Source organism: Pelophylax lessonae, assembly GCF_965119305.1.
Source record: "Pelophylax lessonae genome assembly, chromosome: 3".
In the NCBI taxonomy this organism is placed as follows: Eukaryota; Metazoa; Chordata; class Amphibia; order Anura; family Ranidae; genus Pelophylax; species Pelophylax lessonae.
In genome coordinates, this window is record NC_138770.1 from 243955337 (window position 1) to 243981524 (window position 26188).

General features: G+C 45.9%; 1 protein-coding gene across 1 annotated transcript in view; it reads left to right on the forward strand.

Moving 5' to 3' along the window:
• Nucleotides 1–3909: 3909 nt before the first annotated feature.
• GMPS (guanine monophosphate synthase) overlaps nucleotides 3910–26188 on the forward strand; it is a 77453-nt gene continuing 55174 nt past the window's right edge. Inside the window, exons 1-3 of the mRNA XM_082249324.1 lie at nucleotides 3910–4050; nucleotides 18201–18382; nucleotides 20024–20138. Of these exons, the coding sequence (XP_082105450.1) occupies nucleotides 4024–4050; nucleotides 18201–18382; nucleotides 20024–20138 (324 nt within the window). The 5' untranslated portion in view covers nucleotides 3910–4023. The remainder of the gene's footprint in view (nucleotides 4051–18200; nucleotides 18383–20023; nucleotides 20139–26188) is intronic.

Sequence of the window (26188 nt, forward strand, 5' to 3'; positions counted from 1 at the left end):
GTGAGGTCAGGCACTCATGTGGATGAGAAGGCCTGGCTTGCAGTCTCCGCTCTAATTCATCCCAAAGGTGTTCTATCGGGTTGAGGTCAGCTCCCTCCAGGCATACTACCATCAATCTATCCATTACCAGGGCCGGACTGGCCTACTGGGATATCGTGAAATTTCCTGGTAGGCCGGCAAGTCCCCCAGCCCTTGGGCTGCCTGTCAGCTGCACCCGTAAAGAAAAAAAAAAAAAAACGCTGAGACCGACCCGACATGTACACTGCACATGCAGCTCCGCCAATCAGGAAAGCCTGTACACTCTCAGCCATTTTCTATGAGACAGCACATGCACAGTGACGTGATGGCGCCAGGCGGCCGCATGTTCAAATGTAAGGCGCCTCACCAATGGGTAAGTAAGATCCCTCCGCAGCCCCTGCATCTCCTGTGCCATGTCCGCAGCCTCCGACATGTCCTCCTGTGCCATGTCCGCAGCCTCCGACATGTCCTCCTGTGCCATGTCCGCAGCCTCCGACATGTCCTCCTGTGCCATGTCCGCAGCCTCCGACATGTCCTCCTGTGCCATGTCCGCAGCCTCCGACATGTCCTCCTGTGCCATGTCCGCAGCCTCCGACATGTCCTCCTGTGCCATGTCCGCAGCCTCCGACATGTCCTCCTGTGCCATGTCCGCAGCCTCCGACATGTCCTCCTGTGCCATGTCCGCAGCCTCCGACATGTCCTCCTGTGCCATGTCCGCAGCCTCCGACATGTCCTCCTGTACCATGTCCGCAGCCTCCGACATGTCCTCCTGTACCATGTCCGCAGCCTCCGACATGTCCTCCTGTACCATGTCCGCAGCCTCCGACATGTCCTCCTGTACCATGTCCGCAGCCTCTGACATGTCCTCCTGTACCATGTCCGCAGCCTCTGACATGCCCTCCTGTACCATGTCCGCAGCACTGCATCTCTTGTACCATGCCTGAAGCCCTGGATTCTCCTGTACCATGCCCGAAGCCCTGCATTCTCCTGTACCATGCCCGCAGCCTCCATATCTCCTGGACCATGCCCGCAGCCCCTGCATCTCTTGTACCAGGTATGCCTGGAGGAAGTCAACCCCTCGTTAAAAAGGTACAAGGACACACTGGAACCTAACAATAGCACAATGGCAGCAAAAGTATCCAGTGCTCCCCCTCACCAATTAACCAACAGTACAAACAAATGACAACCACCCCAACATTAGGTTCACTATATGGACCACTTATGTATGTGTTGACAAGAAGCATGCTCACAGGAGGAGAAATGTGTTGCGAGTATCAGCGCTGCTCCCTTATATCAGCTATATAAAAAGTGTTCAGTGCCTGCTGTAAATAAATATCTAGGTACTGTAACCGTACATCTAAATAAAAAGTGTCAATCCTCTATATATTTAAATGTGTGTAAATACTCAGAATATATCAGCTCAAATTTCATGTAGTTTCTTCATGTACAAAAAAGGAAATAAATTAATATAAATAGAGTGCCATATATATATATATATATATATATATATATATATATATATATATATATATATATATATATAGTGCCAAGTGAAGATTAAGAGTCCTTATAATCTGCAAAGACTATATAAAAAGTTCAAGGTGAAAGCAGTCCTAGTAATTTCCAATAACTTTATGTATGACGCCTCAGCTTCCCGGAGGGAGGGGTGAAACGCGTAAAGCTGGCATTCGTCCATCTGACATCACATCCGGCTTTCCGGTTGTTGGAACGCAAGCAGGAAATAGCGTCCACCCCGATCGTAGCAAGCTGATTACTGTAATTATAATTGTAAGTGGATATTTTTTTATGTAATAAATCTATAACAATTTTACACTATGGAGCGTTCTCTTTTGTCTGAGCACATGTATGGGGAGCCTTGGAAGTAGAGTGATCCCAGAATCCAGGAGACCCACAATCTCATTACAACAGGAAGAGCTATAGAAATGTATGCCTCCCTGCTGAAACTAATTATGCCCATCCCTACGATTTGTCCGGTGAGCACGGAGTGAAGCACAAGGATCTCTAATTTTTTCAAAGTTTGAGCACTTTCTGAATATCTACCTCACCATATTGTTATTGGAAATTACCAGGACTGCTTTCACCTTGCACTTTTTATATAGTCATTGCAGACTAAAGGGATTCTCAATCTTCACTTGGGCTATATATATTTTTTTTTTGGGCAGTCTATGTATATGAATTTATTTACTGCCTTTTTTTCACATGAAGAAACTACACGCAATTTGAGCTGATATATTTTGAGTATTTACACACATTAAATATATATATATATATATATAGAGGATTGACATTTTTTATTTAGATATACAGTTACAGCACCTAGATATTTATTTACAGCAGGCACTGAACACTTTTTATATAGCAGATATAAGGGAGCAGTGCTGATACTCACAACACATATCTTAAACTAATGGGCCATACACACTATAAGATTTTCTGAAGACTTTTTCCTTTAGATTTACCAAAACCATATAATATGAGGTCCAACCTAAACACTTTCAATTTGTATGCAATCTGACAGGCCCTTGCACTACATAGAAAAGGTAAATCTGAAGGAAAAAGTCTTCAGAAACTCTTATAGTGTGTATGGCCCTTAAAGATAACTTTTTTTTTTATCAGTAACAGCCTACACTTATAATATATTATTCACGGTGATTTTGATCATCATTTTTGCACTCTGTGGAAACACAATATACATTCCAAAGCGCGAGTTCATTTGTATTTCCATAGGAGGAGAAAGCCCATTTAGAGATGAGCTCATCACTGCCTTGCTTTTTCTTTCACTATCCACAGTTCAGGATGACCTGGGCTCAGAGGAAGTTGGTTGAATGAAACTAGTCATCAGACTGAGGACATCTAGTGGTAGAAATAAAGTACTGCAGGGGGAGAGCTCTAGATTGAAGGTAAATATTGCAGAAAAAGCGGATTACCAATGGGTTATTCATTTTTTTCTTGTTAATGTTGGTTTTTAATTCATTTGAAAGGTAACATTACCATATTATTATTGTGGACGGATTCTCTGTTTTACTGGAATAATAATTTTATAATTTCCAAAGTCAGGAGGTGAATGCGGAGCTGCTCCCCGGACTATTCAGGTATCCAGCTGTGATAGGCCAGATCTATACTATGATAGTAATATAAATCACCTTCTATCCTGAAGACCTGAGGCCTCCAGAGCCTGGAATGGGCTGTATATGGTGATGTCAGAGGTGAGATCAGACAGGAGGACAGGTGCTATGGTGTCCTGTCCCCTCTATAGATAATGATAGGGTGAGGACGAGGAGATCCCTCCAGGTAGGGGAGTATGGAGTGTGTGCCGGGTGCCTCCAATGTGATCAATGAATAGAAAACTTCTACAATTACACCTGCTTCCCTATGACATGAGTCCAGAGCAGTACACACATTAGAGAAGTAGGAGAAGTGAACTCCTCAGCATTGCCTCTTACCTTTCTCAGTGACAGCTCAGCACTCCCATCTTTTGCCGGCCATCCTTCCAAACATTGTCCGTCCTGGAACTCTTTCCTCGTGCTGTGACTGCTCCGGAACCAATGTTTCATATATTTGTTGACGGGAGCGCATTTAGCAATGAACTGCCCCGTTCAGGAACGTGTGGTACGTAGCTAAACTTGCTTGAAGCCATTTTTTGTGAGGGCAACGTGCCCCTTTGCAACGTGCCAGCCGCTTTTGTCGTAAAGACTACTCTGACTAAAGCGTTGTACGGGTGTTACTAGCTATATGGGTCAATAGGGGACTTTTATTCCTCTCTACCATAGGGTTTACAAGATGAAACTGTGTGGTCACTCCCAAAAATAAGATGGCGAATAGAACGTCAGCATGCTAGGATGGCGCTCGAGGGCTCCACCTAGCGGCGCCTGAGTGGGAGTAGGCGGGGAGACTGCGGAGCGCACACTCGCTGCTACCATTCTATCTGAAGCCGCGCTCTCGCACTGCTATCCGCGCCACCAGCCGCTCAGCTCGCGGCCACCCATGGCTCTGTGTAATGGAGAATCCAAGGTCAGTGTGTGGGGCGGGGAAGGGAGGCCTGGTCAGAGCGGATGGTCAGGGGGGTCCAAGGCGAGGCCTGTGTGACGGTGACAGCCCAGGAGGGGATGGGGTCCGCGGAGACCCCTCGCTCTGCCTGCGCCCCTTTTAGGTATTTACAGCAACCTCCTTTTGTTCTTCACCTCCTCCATTGTACATCGAGGTCTCCTCACAGCTTTCCTTCTACTGAGCGCCGAACCATTCCTCACCGGACCCCACTTGCTCCCCTCTGTTTACATGTGACGTCATTGGGGTACTCCTCCTGGCGGATCGGGGGACACACTGCACCTCTGTGTGAGTGTGGGCTTCTCTGACACACGTGGGGAGCACATGAGAGCAACACACAGCACTGATCCATCCTATGCCACCCAGCACTGATCCATCCTATGCCACCCAGCACTGATCCATCCTATGCCACCCAGCACTGATCCATCCTATATCACCCAGCACTGATCCATCCTATGCCACCCAGCACTGATCCATCCTATGCCACCCAGCACTGATCCATCCTATGCCACCCAGCACTGATCCATCCTATGCCACCCAGCACTGATCCATCCTATGCCACCCAGCACTGATCCATCCTATGCCACCCAGCACTGATCCATCTTATGCCACCCAGCACTGATCCATCTTATGCCACCCAGCACTGATCCATCTTATGCCACCCAGCACTGATCCATCCTATATCACACAGCACCGATCCATCCTATGCCACCCAGCACCGATCCATCCTATGCCACCCAGCACTGATCCATCCAATGCCACCCAGCACTGATCCATCCTATATCACACAGCACTGATCCATCCACCGATCCATCCTATGCCACGCGGCACCGATCCATCCTATGCCACGCGGCACCGATCCATCCTATGCCACGCGGCACCGATCCATCCTATGCCACGCGGCACCGATCCATCCTATGCCACGCTGTACCGATCCATCCTATATCACACACGTCATATCACACAGCACTGATCCATCCTGTATCACTCATCATATCACACCCATCATATCACACATCCTCATCATATCACACAGCACTGATCCATCCTATATCTCATCATCATATCACACTGCACTGACCTAGTGTATATCGCAGATCATCATATATCCTATCATATCACACAACACTGACATCTGGGGTTGATTTACTAAAACTGGAGTTCTCAGAATCTGGTGTAGCTGTGCATGGCAGCCAATCATCTTCTAACTTCAGCTTGTTCAATTAAGCTTTGACCCAAAAAAAAAAAAAAAAAACCTGAAAGCTGATTGGCTTCTATGTGGAGTTGCACCAGTTTTTGCCCACTCCATTTTTAGTAAATCAGCCCCTGTACATACATTTTCTCTCATCGGACAATGGGGAAACGTGCGCAGGCTGCTGAGTCAAGCCCCGTACATACAGGCCAAATGTCAGAAGACATTGGCTGGTTAAAATCTTTGGCTGCATGGGTTTGGGGATCTGCCAGCATTTGTAGTTAAAATGATTGTAAACGATCACCTTGTAAAACAACTCATTCAGTTTAAAATGTAAACGAAAGGCAAAACACTTGTGAATAGATAAAAAAAGAATTATATAACTTTTTTTTTTTGTAAGTGATCACTTTTTCTCTTTTCTCAGCTGCATAAGAGCTGGGGAGAAGGAAACCCAGTAATACACTGGTCTTTGCAGTAAACGGTGGGGGCTGTCAGGATAAGTCTGATCATTGGAGGAGAGCAGGTTGACTTCCCAGCATAGATAGAAAACTGACCATGTTGTGCTGTTATGCCTGGTGTGGTCAGTTTTTAATAGGAAAGCAGAGGGACTGGCAGGAAAACCAGGGATTTCACATAAAGGAAGCAATACACAGAACAGGTGAATTTTTCATACAAGTACATGGTAAAGTAGGCACGTATCAGGAATATGAAATGTTGAGTTTACACACTTAAGTGGCTAGCATTTCTGCCTAGCAGTAGGGTTGAACGAACCCGGACTGTATTGTTCGGGTTTGTACCGGACTTTTGGGTATTCGGTACCCGAACCAGAACATTTCACTGTATGTTCGGGTACTGTCCTTTGTTCGGTAACGTTATTTGATGTTTTGGCACGGTTTTAATGGCGCGGTTTCAACATGTGCAAGGCAGCCAATCAGCAAGCGTTTAACTAGTGTGCCCTAGAAGCCATCACAGCCATGTCTACTATTGGCCAGTGCAGCATGTGACCCAGAGTCTATATAAGCTGGAGTCACATAGCGCCGCGCGTCACTCTGCTATAACAAGGGATGCACCGAAATAAAAATTCTGGGCCGAAACCGAAAATGCAGGATGCCCTTGGCCGAAAACCGAAAATGACTTTTTCCCCCAAATAATTTTAAAATAGATAGAGGGGCATACACCAAAAACAGGCAGCGACGTACACCTGTCGCTGCCACCCTGTCACAGTATATGTACTGTGACGGGTTGGCAAGAGGTTAATTTAATTACCAATGATATTTGTATTATGCAGCATGAGGGCATTAATGAATTGTCACTGCTGGTCACTGCTGCATTAGTGACCGACCAGTGGCTGTTAATTAACCCCTTTGTGCTGCATTAGTGCAACCAGTATGTGTTAATTAACACTGGTTGCACTAATGCAGCACAAAGGGGTTAATTAACTGCCACTGGTCGGTCACTAATGCATCAGTGACCAGCAGTGACAATATATTAACCCCCTCATGCTGCATAATACTAATACCATTGGTAACCTCTTCTCAGCTCCCCCCCCACTGCCTCAGCGTCCCTCTCGTCAGTACACCCCCCCCCCCCCCACCTCAGCGTCCCTCCCCATCCCAAGGATGCAAAATCTCCTACTCACTCTGCTCCTCCGGTGTCCTTCCAGTTTCAAAAGACGCGCCTCTGACTGGCGGCCCGGCTCCCTGTGATGTCACTACTACTATGATCTGTGTATGAATGAACTGACACACCGGGCGGGAGGGCGGGCGAGCGGCCGCTAATAGCTATAACTATGTGAGCGCTTCACTTCCCTGTCAGAGGAGATACCCGCATGACAGGGGAGTGAAGCGCTCACATAGTTATAGTTATTAGCGGCCACTCGCCCGCCCTCCCGCCCGGTGTGTCAGTTCATTCATGCATATCGTAGTAGTAGGGACATCATTGAGAGACGGGCGGCCGGCCAGAGGCGGGACTTTTCAAACCTGCACTGCGCCCTCCTCCTTCCTCGCGGCGGCCATTAATTTCGGCATTTTTAACCCATTTTTGGCCGAAATGGGATAGGCCCATTTTCGGCCAAAAATTTTGGTGTCCGAAATTTCGGTGCATCCCTAGCTATAACTATGCTAGGGAGAGGTTCCTGATGCTGCTGATGGAGAGATAGGGAGATTACTGTATGGTCAGGCTTGAGATTGCTTTGAGGGAAAGCATAGGAAGAATCTTCTTTAATCAGACAGCGATCTACATTGATTGTATTGTGTGGGGGTGCAGTGCACAATCTTTATGCCCTGTCCTGAGCCCAGTGAGGAGGAGAAAAAAAAAACTTATCAGTCTGTTAGGTGGGCGGCGTGCGGTGCTGCACATTAATGCAAGCTCAGTGCATATGTGTCTGCTTAATCTGCATTTAAAAAAACATTTTTCCTGCATATTTTACTTTCACATACAGTGTTTAGACAGACACTGCTTTTCTAACCTGCTCTTCAAAAAGCACCAATGTAAGGGGAAAATAATTATTTTTCAGTATTTAGGGAAAAAATAATATTTTTCAGTGTTTCATTCAAATGTGTTTTTTTTTTTATTCAATAGCGGAATAGAACAACAACAGTATCCAACCTGTTAGGCGTGCGGTGTGTAGCGGCCATTTCCTGCAACCTCAGTGCATATGTGTCTGCTTAATCTGCATTTAAAAAAGAAAAAAACTTTTTTCCTTCATATTTTACTGTGACTTACAGCGTTTAGACAGACACTGCATTTCAAATCTGCTATTCAACAAACACCAATTAAGGGGACAATTATTTTACAGCTTTTCATTCATATGTTACAGTGCGATACACCCATTGCATACTGTTGTTGTATTCCGCTTTTGCAATAAAAACCCATTTAGGGGAAAAAAAAGTTAATTGCGGCCTAGTCTGCATATGTTACAGTGAGATACACCTATTGCATACTGTTGTGTTGTGCATTGCAATAAAAACCCATTTAGGGGAAAAAAAATAAATTACGGCATAGTCTGCATATTTTTACTGTGAGATACACCCTTTCTATATTGTTGTTCTATTCGGCTATTCAGTAAACACCCATTTAGGGAAAAAATATTACATTGCGTCCTAGTCTGCATATTTTACTGTGAGATACACCCTTTGGATACTATTGTTCTATTCCGCCATTCAGTAAACACCCATTTAGGGAAAAAATATTACATTGCGGCCTAGTCTGCATATGTTACAGCGCAACAAGGCACACAGGTCTCGCATGGAGGCCCAGTTACTGGTGGTGAAGTGGTGCTGTTCCGCAGAGCGACTCGTGCGTGGTGCAGCTGAAACTCCACTATGGCCTGCTGTTGCTCGCACAGTCTGGCCAGCATGTGCAAGGTGGAGTTCCACCTTGTGGGCACGTCACATATGAGGCGGTGAGCAGGAAGGCCGAAGTTACGCTGCAGCGCTGACAGGTGAGCAGCAGCAGGGTGAGAACGCCGAAAGTGCACACAGACGGCCCGCACTTTCTGCAGCAGCTTCTGAGATATCAGGGTCATTTCTAAGGAACCTCTGCACCACCAAATTTAGCACATGCGCCAGGCAAGGGGTATGTGTCAAACCTGCTAGGCCCAGAGCTGCTACGAGATTTCGCCCATTATCGCACACCACCAGGCCGGGCTTGAGGCTCACTGGCACCAACCACTCATCGGTCTGCTGTTCAATGCCCCTCCACAACTCCTGCGCGGTGTGTGTTTTTTTTCCCCCAAACAGGCACGTTTTTAAATTGCCTGCTGTCGTTTACCCCGGGCTGTGCTGAAGTTGGTGGTGAAGGTGTTATGCTGACCGGATGAGGAAGCGGAGTAGGAGGAGTTAGGAACAGGAGGCAAACTGAAGCGCACTGCAATCCTCGGTGGTGGAAGGACATGCGCCAAACTGCTATCCGCCTCTGGCCCAGCTGCCACTGCATTTACCCAGTGTGCTGTTAGGGAGATGTAACGTCCCTGACCGTGCTTACTGGTCCACATATCCGTAGTTAGCTGGACCTTGCCACAGATGGTGTTGCGCAGTGCACACCTGATTTTGTCACCCACTTGGTTGTGCAGGGAAGGGATGGCTTGCCTGGAAAAGTAGTGGCAGCTGGGCACAACGTACTGTGGGACAGCCACCGCCATAAGGCTTTTAAAACTCTGCGTCTCCACCAGACGGAATGACAGCATTTCAAAGGCCAGGAATTTTGAAATGCTGGCATTCAGGGCCAGGGATTGCGGGTGGGTAGGATGGGGGGTACTTCCTCTTCCACTCCAGTGTTTGGGAGATAGATGAATGCTTCCACGGGACATTGTGGAGATGGTTGTTGGTGACCCAGGTGGTGGTGTTGCTGGCAGATCTTTTGTTTGCGCGGTGGCAGGTGCCGGTCTCACTACAGATGTGGATGAAGAGGCCGAGACTGCAGCAGAAGAGGAAGCAGGAGGAGCCAGAGACGTTTCTTGGTTTTTGAGGTGTCTACTCCACTGCAGCTCCTGCTTTTCACTTAGATGCCTGATCATGCAGGTTGTGCTCAGGTTGAGAAGGTTTATGCCTTGCTTCAGGCTCTGATTGCACAGGGTGCAAACCACTCGTGTCCTGTCAACATCACATTGTCTGAAGAACTGCCACGCTAGGAAACTTCTTCGAGCTGGCTTTGTTGTGCTCGGTCCCTTGCTGCGTTGTGCAGTCGCAGGCGTATTGTCTAGGGCACGGTCGCTCCGCTTCTGCACCCTGCTCCCTCTTCTGCTGTGCTGGTGGCTCTGTGCGACCATCGCCTCTTCCTCCAAACTACTCGGGTCACCTGCATGACGTTCATTCCATGTGGGCTCGAGGACCTCATCGTCCTCCACATCATCTTCCACGCAGTCTTCACCCCTGCAACCCTTGTCGGTCTCCACAATTCGGAATTCCGCAGCAGTTGGCACCTGCATTTCGTCATCATCCGAGACGTCCTCCCATGTACTCATCTTGAGACATAAGTGGTTGGGCATCGGTGCACTCAATCTCTTCCACTTCTGGGGCAGGGCTAGGTGGATGGCCCTGGTAAACCCTGCTGACAGTCATCAAAAAGAGACTGCTGCATGACTTGGGACTCAGACTGCTTGGCTGACTTGCAAGGGGGTGAGGTGAAAGATTGATGGACATCGGTTGCAGGTGACAACTCTGACCTTTCAGCAGAAGACTGGGTGGGAGAAAATGTGAAGGAACTGGAGGCACGGTCAGCAACCCAATTTACTATCGCCTGTACTTGTTCTGGTCTCAACATTTGTAGAGGCGCATTAGGCCCTGCCAAATACTGCTGTAAGGTTCTGTCGCCTACTCGCAGCTGAGAAAGGTGTTTCACTTGTGCGTGTAGCTGGCATGGATCGACCATGTCCTCTCCTTGAAACAGGAGCAGCACCACCACCCAGCACTAACATGGTGGATCAGTATGTGTGCACATGCCTAGACGTACTGAATGATGGGTCTGCCCCCTTCAACTTCTGGTTCTCCAAATTAGGCACATGGCCTGAGCTTGCCCTTTACGCCTTGGAGGTGCTGGCGTGCCCTGCAGCCAGTGTATTATCTGAACGTGTATTTAGCACGGCTGGGGGCGTCATCACAGACAAGCGCAGCCGCCTGTCAATAGCCAATGTGGACAAGCTCACATTCATTAAAATGAACCAGGCATGGATCCCACAGGACTTGTCCGTACCTTGTGCAGAATAGACATGTATACCTTACCCAGCCATTGTTGTATTTTTGATCTTTCTAACTCTTTTGGGGTGTACCCTAATTTAAAAAGAAATAAAATTAAAAACAAAAACCAGTGTTGGCTACCTCGTCCTCCTCCACCGCCGCTTCCACCTGCACCGCCACCTCAACCTCCTACTCCATATGGGCCTCTTCATCCTCCTCACCCGCCGCTGCTTCCACCTACACCGCCATATCCTCCGCCACCTCAACCTCCTACTCCATATGGGCCTCGTCCTCCTCCTACATCATTCAAGATGATTATTTTTTATTTTTCTGTTTTTTTTTTCTGTTATTTTAAGTTATTTCCCTATCCACATTTGTTTGCAGAGCACTTGCCATGCTCTTAAGATGAGTTTGCTGCCATTCGCATTCCATGTTTGTTTTAGAGGCATTTTAGTGCTCAAAAGTTCGGGTCTCCATTGACTTCAATGGGGTTCGGGATCGGGGCAAAGTTCATTTTTTTTTCAAGTTCGGTCGAACCTGCCAAACCCGGACATCCAGTTGTTCGCTCAACTCTACCTAGCAGCACTAATGTTGTCTGTTTGGATCCCAACTATGGCACTACTTGCCTGGAGTTTGCATGTTCTCCCTGTGCCTGCGTGGGTTTCCTCCCACACTCCAAAGACATGCCGGCACTTTGTCTCCTGTCTAACTTATCCCTAGTATGTGTATGTATGAATGTGATTTAGGGACCATAGATTGTAAGCTCCTTGAGAGCAGGGACTGATGTAAATGTACACAATATATTTAAAATGCTGAGTAAATTGTCAGTTCTATATAAATAATTAATCAATAATTTACCTCACACACTAAGTCCTTCCATACATAGGGGAATTTATTATATCTAAAGCAGCTGTGAATTGCAGTCAATCAGCTTCTGGCTTTCATTTTCAAAGCTAGGAGTTTAAAATAAAAATGATGTTCTACTTAACTGCTCTATGCAATGATATTGTGCAGAGCGGGCTTTTACCTCCTTTGTCAGTCCCTCTCTGACACTCCCAGCTCCTTCCTACTCCAGGTGCCCCCTCAGCAAGCCATGTGCCAAGGTTTATACATGTGTGCACGCATCCATAGATGTACGCATTGCTGCCCCGCCCCCTCCTCACATGAGTTTGACGGACAGAAGAAAATGGCTCCCAATGCCATTCGTGTCTCCTGTGAGACCAGTAAGTGAGGGGACTCGGGTGCGTGTTTAACCGGTTGCCGACTGCGCACAGTATATTTACTGCGGCAGTCAGCCCCGGCCAGGCAGAGTGACGTAGATCTATGTCACTAGCCTGTCACCGGGTTTTGAGCCAATAGCGGGCGAGCGCGCACCCGCTGAGGCGCGCGCCCGCTGAGGCTCGTTCACAGAGGAGTCCCGGCGTGTGACCGGCGGACCCGATGCTATGATTGTTGTTTCTATGGTGCAGGGAATCGCCGGCTGAAAAAAAATATCTAAATGCTGCCTTCAGCTGTAGGCATTATTCAGATATCCCCACTTAAAGTCCTTGATGTCATATGGACATCCAGCGTTAAGGAAGTGGTTAAAAAGCTGCCTGCTTGCAGTTTTACAAAACTTGGGTTAAAGCTGGCCATAGATGGATTGAAATTCAGCCAGTTCAGGAGGGACTGGCCAAATTTCCATCCATCTATGTCTGTTCCCTGCTTGAGCTATTGTATTCTGACAGCTAACACCCACGACTGTCAGTAAACCTGAGCAGTGCCTGAATCTGATTGGATGCAGTCGTTGCCAAAAGATTTCTACCAGGCTCCTTTGTTGCCTGCTTTAGACTTGCATTACTAATCGCTGTAAGTAATTAGCTAATATACAGTCTAATGTACATGGGACACCTGTAATTACTAGTTGTACATAGAGTGGAAAGAAGGTTTTAGAGTTGGGCCCCAGGCAGACATAAAATACACAAATGAATGCAGCTCTGTTATCTATAATGCATCCTAAATGATATATTTTAAATGAAAACCCTGTAAGTGACCGTAATTTGACCTGTATCAGCCTCTTTCAGTTCCTGTACAGCAGAGCTGAATTGTGAGAGAAAGAAGCAGTACAAGGAGCCAATCAGATCATGTTCTAGCAAGAACTATGCTAATAGAAGGGGACATCAGAGTGACCGAGATCTGCGCACTGGTTTTTCTTTCACTGTCCAATCACAGGCTTGGGGTAGGTCCAGAACATGGGCTCAGAGGAAGTGGGTTGAATGATGCAAGCCATCAGATGGAGGACATCTAACAGCAAGACCAAGTACTGTGGAGGAAGTCTTTATCCTGAAGTTGAAAATTGCAGCTAAAACTGGTTTTGTTCTTTTATCTTTTAATGGGCTAGTCATTTGTTATTTTTGTCTGGAATTCTGCTTTAAAATCAATAACCCATACTGAGTTATTTACCTCTAGCTGATCTTTTACACTATTTGAATAACCTTTGGAAGACAAAACTCTTTCCTTAAGAAGGGGTTATATAGATTGCTGGGTTAGTTTGAGCACATCTGATAAACAGAACAAAGGTTACATGGGGATTCCAGTTCCTTATCTTTGAAACACAACACAGGACCACACCAAGGGAGGCAGCTCTGAACAGATGTGATCATCAAACAATATTCAGACTGCATCATAAACGTCTTGTATGGAATTGGAGGGCATTGAGAAATATTTGTATGATATTCACAAACCCAGATCAACCATTGACCAAAGAATAAAACAAATTGACCTTGTTCTGTTAGGTAAAAAAAAAAAAATATTCAAGGTGTTCATATTTTAAAAATGCTCATTACTCCTTGAGTCAGTGTGTAAAAGATGTAACATTTGCACTAAGGGCGGCCATACACAGAGAATTGTGGTTGCAGGAAAGAAATTGATTCCCCCATCAATACAGACAGTGCTGGAGGGCGGTCGAGGGTAGCCGTCCCCGCCGGGAGAAGATTGCAGTGATTATTGCTAACGGCTATGGCAGATGCTAGCTATAACCGAAGGTAAAATCCGACATGCTGGTTGTACCTAAGTTGATAGATCGATCGACTTGATACATTCAGTCTACCCATACACGGTTCGAATCTCGGCCGGTTCCTGGTGAACCGCCTGAGATATGAACCGTTTAAGGCTTGCCTAATACTGAAGCTTCTTTTTTAACAACTTGACTCCCTGGCTAATCCTGACACTTCTCAGAGCTAGTGTCCCCCCGAGGTCCCCAGAGCTAGTGTCCCCCCGAGGTCCCCAGAGCTAGTGTCCCCCCGAGGTCCCCAGAGCTAGTGTCCCCCGAGGTCCCCAGAGCTAGTGTCCCCCGAGGTCCCCAGAGCTAGTGTCCCCCGAGGTCCCCAGAGCTAGTGTCCCCCGAGGTCCCCAGAGCTAGTGTCCCCCTAGGTCCCCAGAGCTAGTGTCCCCATTGGAAGATTTCCCCTCTTATTACTTTTCTGGGGACAACCCAAAATGTGTGAATTTTCTTTCACTTCCCTTTAAATGGTATTGAGGACAATTAGAGAGGGTAAATCACCCCTAACCATGAAACCAGCAATAAAAACCTAATAGGTGTTCTAATTCCTCATTTCTTCTCCATCCTATCCAAAACTTAAATTTTTGCCTTTAGTTATACTTTAGAGTCTGATCTGCAACTTTTCTGTCAGTTTAACTAGTTTGTTTGGGCCCAAACTACTTTTCTACGCTAACAGGTGTGCCCACTGGGCGTGCTATAAACTTTTAGTAGCCTCCGCTACATACAGTATAGAGCAATGTGTTCTAGCTGTGGAATGGGAACTTTCTGTCCCACACCTGGAACAAAATTGAGTTGACTGAGTACTGCTTAGCCATCCATAGGCAGCTTTGTATTCTCTGAATGCTAAGCTTTCTCTCTTTGGATGAGGTGGAGAGGCGGGAGAATGTCCCAATCCCAGACTTAGTCTGATAGAGGAAGCTCTGTATTTCTTCAGAGAATACAAAGATGCCTATGAAAGGCTGAACAGCATTCAGCCTGACTTTTTTTTTTTTGAGGATTGAGAAGGGAAGTTCCATCCCATGCCTGGAACACAGCACTGTATGTAGGGAAGAGTTAGAACCCCAGTCCAGGTTTGCCCGTGTGGCCAAAGGGGAGTTTTTTTTTTTTTTTTACCCTTCCTTCTTGTTTGGAAGTAAACTCTTCTTTTTTTTTTTTTTTTTTTTTTTTTTTTTTTTTTTTTTTTTTTTTTTTTAGTATTGTAAATTCTATCTTCTTCAGAGAATCGGCTTTGCTATCTTTGGGTATTGATTTCTGTCTCCCCTGCGGACATAATTTCCGCCCTAACTTGTTTCCCCTGCCGAAATCTCGCTCATGCTCGATTGCTTGCTATCCAAGCCTCTTTCTCTATCGCCATTACTATGGCAACCAAGCTCCACCATTCTTAGCTGCCTTGACTAGTCACAAGGAGAGAACCGGGAAGCTGAAGAGGAAGGCACAGTATCACAAGCCTTCCTAGCTGTGCCGTATTCAGAGGAACTGACAAACCTGGCATGATGCTGTTACAGAAACAGCACACATAGATAGTGTGCAGAGAATCTAATGACGAACCGCGCATGCGCCGGTGACGTAATAAAGATTGCTGTGCGTATTGTAAGAAGATTATACAAGTAAATAAAGTCTAACAGGCAGCTATCAATAGCATTAGTAATGTATATTATAAAGAGCTAAAGTTTTAGTGGAGAGTTTACAACTACTTTAAGCCAGCCTTAAACGGTGTGAATCTCAGCCATTTCAGCAGGGTCCAGCCGAGATTTGAACCATGTATGGGCAGGCTGACTATATCCAAGTTTATCAACCCAAGCAATAATTGTGTGTTCTCCTGCTGGGAGAACACGTAAGCCCTGCGTTTGTGTTGATGGGGGAGTTGAGTGATTTTTCTTTCGTTTGCAGGAAAGAAAATTGCTTCATCTATGGCCAACTTTACCCACTGCAAGCAAACACAAAAATATACATTTTGTCTGGTTCTAGCTGGACTTGTATTTAAAACAAAGGGGAGCTAGCCCCTTGCACACTGGCGCTGATCTCCACTGAGCAGACGGATGACTGGTCCGTGTCCGATCTGCTGATGCATAGCAGATACGGACACAGCCCGCTGCCCTCTATGGGCTGTCGGATGGAAATGGACCATCTGTCTGTTTTCATCCAACTATCATCCAATGCACCAGACAGATGGGGGTACGGATCCCTATCTGTCTGTTTTTAGCGGATTGGGTGTTGACGTACACATGTCTATTGACATCCGCCTCTCCATAGAGAGCAATAGATGGTCCGATCGGGTCCACTTGAAAAACTGACAGACGGACCCAATCCGTCCATCAGTGTGAAGGGGGTCTTACAGTGCTATCACACATCGTTTGTGTTTTTTTTTTTTTTTTTTTCCCCTAAATAGCTAACCTCTTATACCGACCTGCTCTGTGCAATAGTTTTGCACAGAGCAGCTCTGATCCTCTTCTTTCTGGTTCCCCCCACCAGCGCTCCTGGATCCTCCCTTTCGAGCAGTGCCCCCAGAGAAAGCTGCTTGTCCTGGGGACACCGCTGCATGCTCGCTCCTGAGCAACTGCTCTGAGTCCATAAGTCCCATAGAGCTGTGGCTTGCCCCCCCCCCCGTTTTATCCTCATTGGCTCACTGGCTGTGATTGACAGCAGTGGGAGCCAATGGGCTCCTACTGCTTCTCAGCCAATGAGGAGGGAGAGTCCCGGGACAGCCAAGGCTATTGTGAACATCGCTGGATCAGAGGGAGTTCAGGTAAGAATTGGGGATTGGTGGGGGGGGCGGCGATGGGGGACTGCTGTACACAGAAAATTTTTTACCTAAATACATGGAGTGAATGAAGGTAAAAAACGTCAGCCTTTAGAACCACTTTAAATAAATGCCATGTGTTATTTTATATAAATAATTATTCCAAGCAATCTCCACTTCTTTTTAGCTTGCCTGAGAGTCACATTTGTTAATATGAAAGTCTTGTGATTTTCATCTGTTAGAGGATGTGTAGAGATAATGACATTAGAAAATGTATGCTAGATTTCATGCTTTCACATGGTTACAAGCATGGTTTTTTTCGACCTTCATTTCATTGATTTGCAGATCTTTCAGTTGTAGATGGTTTTTGACCTTCTATTGATGACCTCATGTGTCTTGGGGTCACATGTCTCCATTTATGAGTGCCATTATTCTTTCTTTACTCATCCCTCCCAATGAGTGTGTAGTAACAAAATCATCTACACCCCTTCACCTCATTGGCTGCCTAAAATAAGGAGTTCATTTTTTGGGAAATCTTCTCCACACTATACACTGAGGTTATATGCTACTACCGACTGCACTACCTGTCTTCTTGCAGCCATTGTAACATCTTTTGGTCAATTATGGACAAGGTAAACTGTTGTCTGCTTTAGTTATATGAATGTCATAATTTGGTTTGAAAAATACTTTAAAGTGGAGTTGGCTAGAAACAGCAAATATAAAGGAAGTTGCCTCTCTAATTGCATTTATACTTGGGCTAGTTCAAACTATACTTTTGTTCTAAATGTAATAGCACAGTATGTTAGGTGTTTTGTGTGTGTGTGTGTGTGTGTGTGTGTGTGTGTGTGTATTGTATGCAGGAATCCGAAAACCATTGGTTGCAGCACACTTTTGTTTATTTTATATAGTGATACAAAGTAATAGAAAGTTTCATTCATAGTATACCAAAAGCTTGATAAAGTGCATGGTATGCTCAAAACCATTGCTGTTACTTTCTGTCTGTATATGAAATAAACAGAAGTGGACTACAACTGTCTGTCTTTGAATTCCTGTATATATATATATATATATATATATATATATATATATATATATATATATATATATATATATTCATGTTCCAGACAGGGGCGGTGAACAGCATATCGGATATAGATGAAGTGCAAAGCTATCAGACCATCCCACCAGTCATATATAGCAAAAATTCAAACAGGGATTGCTGCACTTAAAATTTATTGGAAGTCCATAGTAACCTACAAAAGGCCTTTTGGGATATACCATGTAGTTCTTGTATATTACTATGGACTTGCAATAAATTTTAGGTGCAACAATCCCTGTTTGAACTTTTGCTATATATATATATATATATATATATATATATATATATATATATATATATATATATATACACACTCGCGCTTATCCTTATTGTTTGTAAAATTTCTATATATCTATACATTTTATTTTTAGCTGGGCAAAACTGGAGCAGAAGTTCAAGATGGGCAGCATCACTATGAGGGATCTGTGGTCATTCTAGATGCAGGCGCCCAGTATGGAAAAGTTATTGACCGACGTGTTCGAGAATTCTTTGTGCAATCTGAAATCTATCCATTGGAAACACCAGCATTTGCCATAAGAGAACAAGGGTTTCGGTAAGAGCGCTGCGTTTCTGTGCCTCTTTTTCTTGTATTAATGTTTTGTATTCTGCTTATCGTCTCAAAGGGTCAGTTCCCACGTCCTTGAATGTGTGTTTGTATTAATAATTTTGGTGGGAGTTGTTTTTTCCTCTGGGTATTTTTTACTGTGGGTGATTATAATTTCATTGTTGAACATAAACCAGTAGGTGTGTTTTTCAGTATACAGCTGTCAGCTCTACTGTCATGGTACTTTGGAAGTTTACAGTGCAATTTCAGTTTACTGGACGCTTCTAATATGAATTTCAAAATAAGACTTATCAATTTTGTGAAGACTGTGTCGTTCCCCCGACCCCCATAATTACATTTTATATAGTCCATTCTGTTTTCATTACATACTGTATTTGAAACCCAGTGATGTCAGCACTGCGTCTGTGTTTCTCTTTGCAGTGCAGGCAGGTGATGGCTGATGGAAGGGCCTGGCAGGGTGCTATAAGCTTCCTGAAAACATCACAGCACCCTGTCTCAATACTCCTCCAAAGAGCCAACAGCAGTGATGCAAGCAGCAGGCTGGCTCATGGGATAAGTCCTTATCCTGGACAAGTGGGCATTACTTGGAAAGCTGTATTTTGCATTCAGATTGCCCTAGGCAGCACTCGCATGTGATACTGAACTTCTATATTTGAAAAAAATGGCATCCGAGTAAATGAAAGGGGTGGGTCAGGGACAGCGGGCTGAACAAAAAAAACCCATTCCGCCATCCACACAAGGTGGTAGATGGAGGAATCCCCCACCAGGACATTGTATTCTGATAGAGAGACTTTCTGCTGTCAGAATATACTGCAAGCTGCTGATGTCAAAAATGTAACACCATTGTCATTCGACAGAAGTCGATTTAAGGGTTGTCTTCTGTTGAACAAGGATGGCCATGTGCGGCTCAAAATTCATCTGGTCCCTCCTAAACTATCTATGGCCAGCTTAAAGTGATATTAAAGGCTTTTTATATTTTTAAATAACAAACTTGGTATACTCACCTGCGCTGTGCAGTAGTCTTGCACAGAGCAGCCCAGGTCCTCCTCCTCCTGGGTCTCCCGTCGGCACTCCTGGCCCCTCCCCCCTGCGGAGTGCCCCAATAGCCATAGCAAGCAGCTTGCTGTAGGGGTACTCGTGCGTTCTCACTCTCGAGCCGCCTCTGTGTCCATAAAATACACAGAGCACGTCTCAGCCCTGCCCCATCCTCACTGGCTGTGATTGACAGCAGCAGGAACCTCATCGTCTCAGCCAATGAGGATGAAGAGACCTAGGAGAGCCCCTGCTCTCGTGCACATTGCTGGATCGAGATTGGGCTCAGGTATGTATTAGGAGGGATGCTGCACACAGGAGGTTTTTTTAACTTTTATGCATGAAGGTAAAACACCTTCAGCTTTTACAACCATTTTAAGGCTAGGGAAGGAAGGGCTAAATGATGCCTAATGTCCTCCATCCAAGAAATGAGGCAGGCTCTGACTTGCTGCAGCTTCTAATCGGAGTAAGATATTTTGGTGCAGTACAAATGTGCAAGAATGATGGTAAGGTCAGAGTTCCTCTTTAAATGTCTTAGTGTAGAAGACTATGTTAAATCTGGAAAATGTTACAGTTCATGTATTTGCTATTTTACAGTGCTATAATAATATCAGGAGGTCCAAATTCTGTATACGCTGAAGATGCACCTTGGTTTGATTCTGCCATATTCACAATTGGAAAGCCAGTGCTTGGAATCTGCTATGGCATGCAGGTATGCAATCAGTAGACAACCTTAATACCTCTGTAGGAAATAAAATAGTCATAGTTGTAATGTTACATGCCCATCTCTTTGTTATCCTTTCAATAGTTAAATGTCAATATTTTTCTGTTAAGTATTGCTTTTTGCTTTAACCTTTTTGACACTTTCTCTATCTACAACTTGTAACAACCCCTTTTGACACAGAATCACAGCGTAGAAAGGCGCATCATGTGCTGTTGCTGCTCAGTTCACGCTACTCAGGAAATTTGATTCGTATGCTGCAATACAGAAGCTTTAATCCTATGATCCATCTAGGGCATATATATTTATAAGAGAGAAGAAAGATAAAAATGTATGTAGAAAAGAGACCTCTGAGGTCTGTCCCGCAAATCCTATGATTTTTCTCTAAAAAAGGGAGTCAAAGCTTTGCACACAGCACATTGCACAGTGTAGTACTCGAACCAATACTCTAAGCTGCATATGTATAACAGCTAAACATACTTCAAACTTTGCATACCAGTGATTCTTAAAATCCTACTGCATTATTTTCTTAAAGTTCTGGTCCATCCAAAACTTGTATTTCTCTATCGCTCATTGACAGACGTAGTCCTCGGTGATACAGCACCTTCGGGTTATGTTGCCTCCACAGGAGCAGGACTAGACAGGAAATTAAAAAGCTCTGGCCACACCCTAGGGGCAGTCCCAGAGGGTATATCCTCTCTCTCTCTCTGCCTCAGCAAATCAGTTATTTTCTGTCTAGTTAGGAGTAAGGACCTAGATACCTTGCTGGGATCTTCGGTCCTGGCAAGATTTTTTTCTTAAAAGATTTTTTAGACAGCTTTTTTTCTCCAGTGTTCCTGTGAGATCTTCAAGCAAGAAAGCTGAACTGGGCGACGGGCTGGATGTTGAGATCCGGTGGTCACCCCAGTTCAGCCTACGAGCGCGTGCAGGCCATAGCTCCGCGCTGGGTCGGCCGCGACAAAGTCCCATTAAGGGACTGACCCCGCGAGTTAAACGTCTCGCTGAAACGCCAAAGACCATGAGTCACGGCGTCCATATCGGTCGACAGCCCTCCCGCCCCGCTGGAGAGGGGTACTGTCAGGAGTTGGTGCCCGCCTGGTTCCGGTATGGTGAGTAGTATGTTCCACCTTTTCCCCTGACTGGTCTTGTGGTGAACGCGGGCCCCTCTCTGTATGGTAAGATAGAGTCCCCCTCTATCCTATAACATGACACAGATCCCCCTACTTTGAGTGTGATTTTATGTGCAAAAAGCCAGGAGGCTTGGTTTGGGAGCTAACAATCTAATTGTATACATGTTTAAAAGATTGTAATCAGTGGCATTCTGGGAATCTTACTGTGATAAGAATAAGGTACCTACCAGTCAGAAGCCACGGACATGTAGACTGCCTTCCTAAATCAGATCTCCAGCTATAAGCAGGCCTCCCGAACGGCCATGCGGTCCGCCAGGGCCGGTACCGCCAACCACGCCAAATCCCCATGCAGAGAGAGTGTTGTGTGCCCTGCAGCACACCGCTATTCAGTACAGGCCGCCGCCATTTTTTTTTTTTTGCTGGATCGCACGAGCCGCCATTTTGGCGTAGCCTCGTGTCTCCAGCATGGGGGCGGCCATGTTTGAGGTGATCCAAACACCTCGTGGAGCTAGGGGAGGCGCCGGAAGGCGTGCAGAGGGGCGGAGCCGCCTCTTTTCTTCCTGGGCAGCCAGCCAAAAGACTTCCTGTTTGTCAAGACAGCGCTGTAACCTGTTGCAGTTAAACTCTGAGCATCAAGTGGTGAGCCTGGGGGTCTATCTCTCTCTCTCTCTCTCTCTCTCTCTCTCTCGATCGATAGGGATCCCTAGCAGGTAACACTAAGGGGCTTTTGTGGCGCTGGGGGTCTGAAAAAAAAAAAAAAAAAAAAGTTTTTTATTTTTGAATTATATTATCCAGGAAGTGACTGGAATTATCATGGACCCTGCCACACATATTCCCCCACCTGTTTCCCTCGAGGGGGCCACGGGACCCGCCGGTGCACAGAGTGTAGAGGCATTTACAGCAATTTTGGAGTCTATGGTGGCTCGGGTGGAGGCGGCCTGTCAGGGACGGGGGTCAAGGAAGCGACCCCCGCCTACCCCTATACTATCTGACACCTTTGACTCAGATTCAGAGATGGTCACTGCAGTTGCAGGTCCCTCTGCAAGGGCTGTTACCTCAGGTAAAGCTCCCTCAGACAGTGAGGAGGACGTTTCTTCTCCCGCTATAATTCAGGAAGAAGCATTGGTGGACGCACTAGTTGTGGCAGTGCAGGAAACCTTAAAACTTGAGGTTTTACCGGCAGAGGCAACTGAAACAGAGATTCCTTTTGGTACTAACAAGCCCATCAAAACGGTGAAGGTTTTTCCTGTACCCAAGTGTTTTGGTAATAAGATTAAAGGAGAATGGGAGCATTCTAAACGTACCTTTACTATTTCCAAGCGTATTGCTAGACGCTATCCGTTTGAGGAATCCATCATTAAGAAATGGACGGTACCACCAGTGGTGGATCCACCTATTTCCAGGCTGAATAAAGCCACGGTTATCCCAGTGGAGGACACTTCGTCCTTTAAGGATCCGGTGGATCGAAAGATGGAAGCAGAGTCCCGCACCATCTTCTCTCTGATAGGGTCAGCATTTAGACCAGTAATTGTTATTGGTCTAGTTTCCCAGACACTTACGGAATGGGGGAGAATGGTACGCCAAGACCTTAGGGGAAAAGATATTCCCCAGGAGACATCTGATTTGATGGAACAGATTATACAAGGGCTACAGTTTATCTGTGACGCAGCCTTGGACACTACTCCCCTATTAGGGCATGCATCTATGTCAGCGGTCATCCTCAGACGTGTGCTGTGGTTAAAATGCTGGTCAGCTGACCTAGGTTCCAAAAAGACCTTGACAAATCTCCCCTTTCAGGGGAATCGTCTATTTGGGGCCAACCTAGATGAAATCATTAAGGATGCCACTGGCTGCTAAAGCTAAGGGACCTCGCAACAAGCGAGGACCTTTCTTTACCGCCCATAAAGGGCGCCCGGCTGGAACAAGCGGGAAAGGCAAGACTCCTCCAGGAGGGTTCAAGAAGGGCTGGTCGGACAAACAGAGGACCCACCCAGCCAAACCCGAAGCAAAGGAGTACACAGCCTGAAGGTGCGCCCCCACCCGGTTTCAGGGTGGGGGGACGTTTTCACCGGTATTCAGGACATTAGATCGAGCATCAACCACTACTACCGGTGCGATTCTTCCCTTCCAACATTTAAGTACTACAGGAAGCGGTAGTTACCGTTCCCTGAATAGATCTTTTCCTTTACCTTTTCCTAAGATTAGTCCCTATGCCTCACAGGAATCGGATCTGGTTGACCAGACAGGCCAAGAAGCCTCTAGTCGGGTGACTTCGGTCCCTGAGGTTCAACCAGAAAAGATCACCCTTCCTGATAACAATCAGGTATCTGATAAATGTGTGGGAACAGAAAACGACCAGACTTTCTCGGATGGTCGGGGCCAGATACCTCTAGGGACGCCTGGTTCAGATCCAATCAGCGCCAGTGGTCCTAGAAATTCTAGGCTGGCCTCGTCAAGTCGGCCTGGCCGACTTGGACATGCTAGTCGCAGACGTTCCGTGGGAACTTCGTCTCAGGGAGTGTCTGTGGTCTCAAGGACCAATTTACCATCGTGCTTTACAGTCGCTGGTTTTAATGGCCTGGCCATTGAGACCCAAGTACTGAAGGACAGAGGTTTGTCTACTTCAGTCATTCCTACCCTTATTAAAGCAAGGAAAGCGACTTCCAGCAAGGTCTATTATCACACATGGAAGACTTATATTGCATGGTGCGAATCTTTAGGATTTCCTCCACGTACCTATTCGGTGTCTCGAATATTGGCTTTTTTGCAACAAGGGGTTGAGCAGAAGCTAGCCTTGAGCACCATCAAGGGTCAAGTTTCAGCATTAGCAATCTTCTTTCAGAAACCTTTAGCTACCAAGTCTTTGGTGCGGAATTTCATCCAGGGGGTGCGGCACCTGGCTCCACCAGTCCGCGCGCCCTTACCGCCCTGGGATCTTAATTTGGTTTTGTCGGTTCTACAGAAACCTCCCTTTGAAAACATCAGGGAGATTCCCTTGCTTACTTTATCCCAGAAGGTGGCCTTCTTGGTGGCTATCACTTCTGCTCGCAGGGTGTCAGAACTGGCTGCATTATCATGCCAGTCCCCATACCTAGTGATTCATAGGGATAAGGTAGTACTTCATCCTAAGCCATCTTTTCTTCCTAAGGTGGTTTCAGATTTTCATCTGAATGAAGATATTGTACTACCTTCCTTGTGTCCTCAGCCCAAGCATCATCGGGAACATGCGTTGCATTCCTTAGATGTGGTTCGGGCAATCAGGTTATACCTGAAAGCTACGGAATCATTCCGTAAGACGGATTCACTTTTTGTGATCACGGATGGCCCCAGAAAGGCGACCATTGCCAAATGGATTAGACAGACGGTGGTACAGGCTTATTCTATTAAGGGTCAGAGTCCTCCGTTCCCTGTTAGGGCGCACTCCACTCGAGCGCTCAGTACTTCCTGGGCCTTTCGCCATCAGGCGTCAGTGGTCCAGGTATGTAAAGCGGCCACCTGGTCGTCGGTACATACCTTTACAAAATTTTATAAAATTGATGTGACGGCATCGGTGGATGCCTCATTTGGCCGCAAGGTTTTGCAGGCCGCAATTTGAGGAGACCGGTGGTCTACCTCGAGGGTTTTTTTCTGTTTGAAAAAAAAAAAAAAAAAATTTCTCTTTTTTGTTGAGTCTCATCATTAAGGATGAGCATTGTAAACTTCTAGTTGGCACCGGTTGGGCCTTCTAGATTGGGATTTGATTTTCATTTTCCCACCCCTCATTTGTGATACTGCTCTGGGACGTCCCGAAGGTGCTGTATCACCGAGGACTACGTCTGTCAATGAGCGATAGAGAAAAATGGATTTTTGTAAAATCTTACTGTAAAATCCTTTTCTCTTAGCTCATTGACAGACGTAGTCCCCGCCCCTCTGTTTTTTGAGTTGGGTTGGGTTAAAATCTCTAAAGACTGCTTTTTCACATAACTGATTTGCTGAGGCAGAGAGAGAGAGGATATACCCTCTGGGACTGCCCCTAGGGTGTGGCCAGAGCTTTTTAATTTCCTGTCTAGTCCTGCTCCTGTGGAGGCAACATAACCCGAAGGTGCTGTATCACCGAGGACTACGTCTGTCAATGAGCTAAGAGAAAAGGATTTTACGGTAAGATTTTACAAAAATCCATTTTTTTGTTTAGGAAATCCTGGGGGCTAAAAGAAACACACCATGAGAGAAACGTGGAGGCTGCTATTGCTAAATCCTTAGAAATTCCTTGCTGATCCTCTTGCTTTAGTACTTTGAAAAGATAACCCAGACTAAGAAAACTACTAATGACTTCTGTCCTCAGTGTTGTTCCTTATTTGCATAAGTGTTCTGTTTGCCAATCACAACTGTTGAGGAAACATACGGAGTGCATTTGGAATAAATCCACCAATCTATTGACCTGCATTGCTGTAGAGGAGCAATAATGCTCAGGCACTGTATGTAACTTTTCCCAGGAACGCTTTATATTTACATATTATACATAGAAGCAATGTTTTTAAAACCTTAACATGTTAAAATCACTTGCATTAGTTGAACGTTTTATGCCTATCTCTGGGAAAAGTAAACCTCCACCCTTGCAGTGGGGCTGCTCGCAGGGGTGAGAAGCTACAAGGTCCAGTCTTGGAGTGAAGTATCAGGTTAGTAGAAGTTCTTTATGTCCCTTAGACATAAACAAGCAGTTAACCCATTCCAGTGCAGGGGCAGCCCACTACAAGGGGGGATTATCTCTAGTGTTAAAGTGATTCTAAAGGTATTTAAAAAAAAAATTGCAGACATGTTGTTATACTTACCTGCCCTTTGTAATGGTTTTGCACCGAGCAACCCCGATCCTCTTCTTTTTATGTCCCCTGCTGGCTGTCTTGGCTCCTCCCCGCCGCCACTGAGTACCCAACG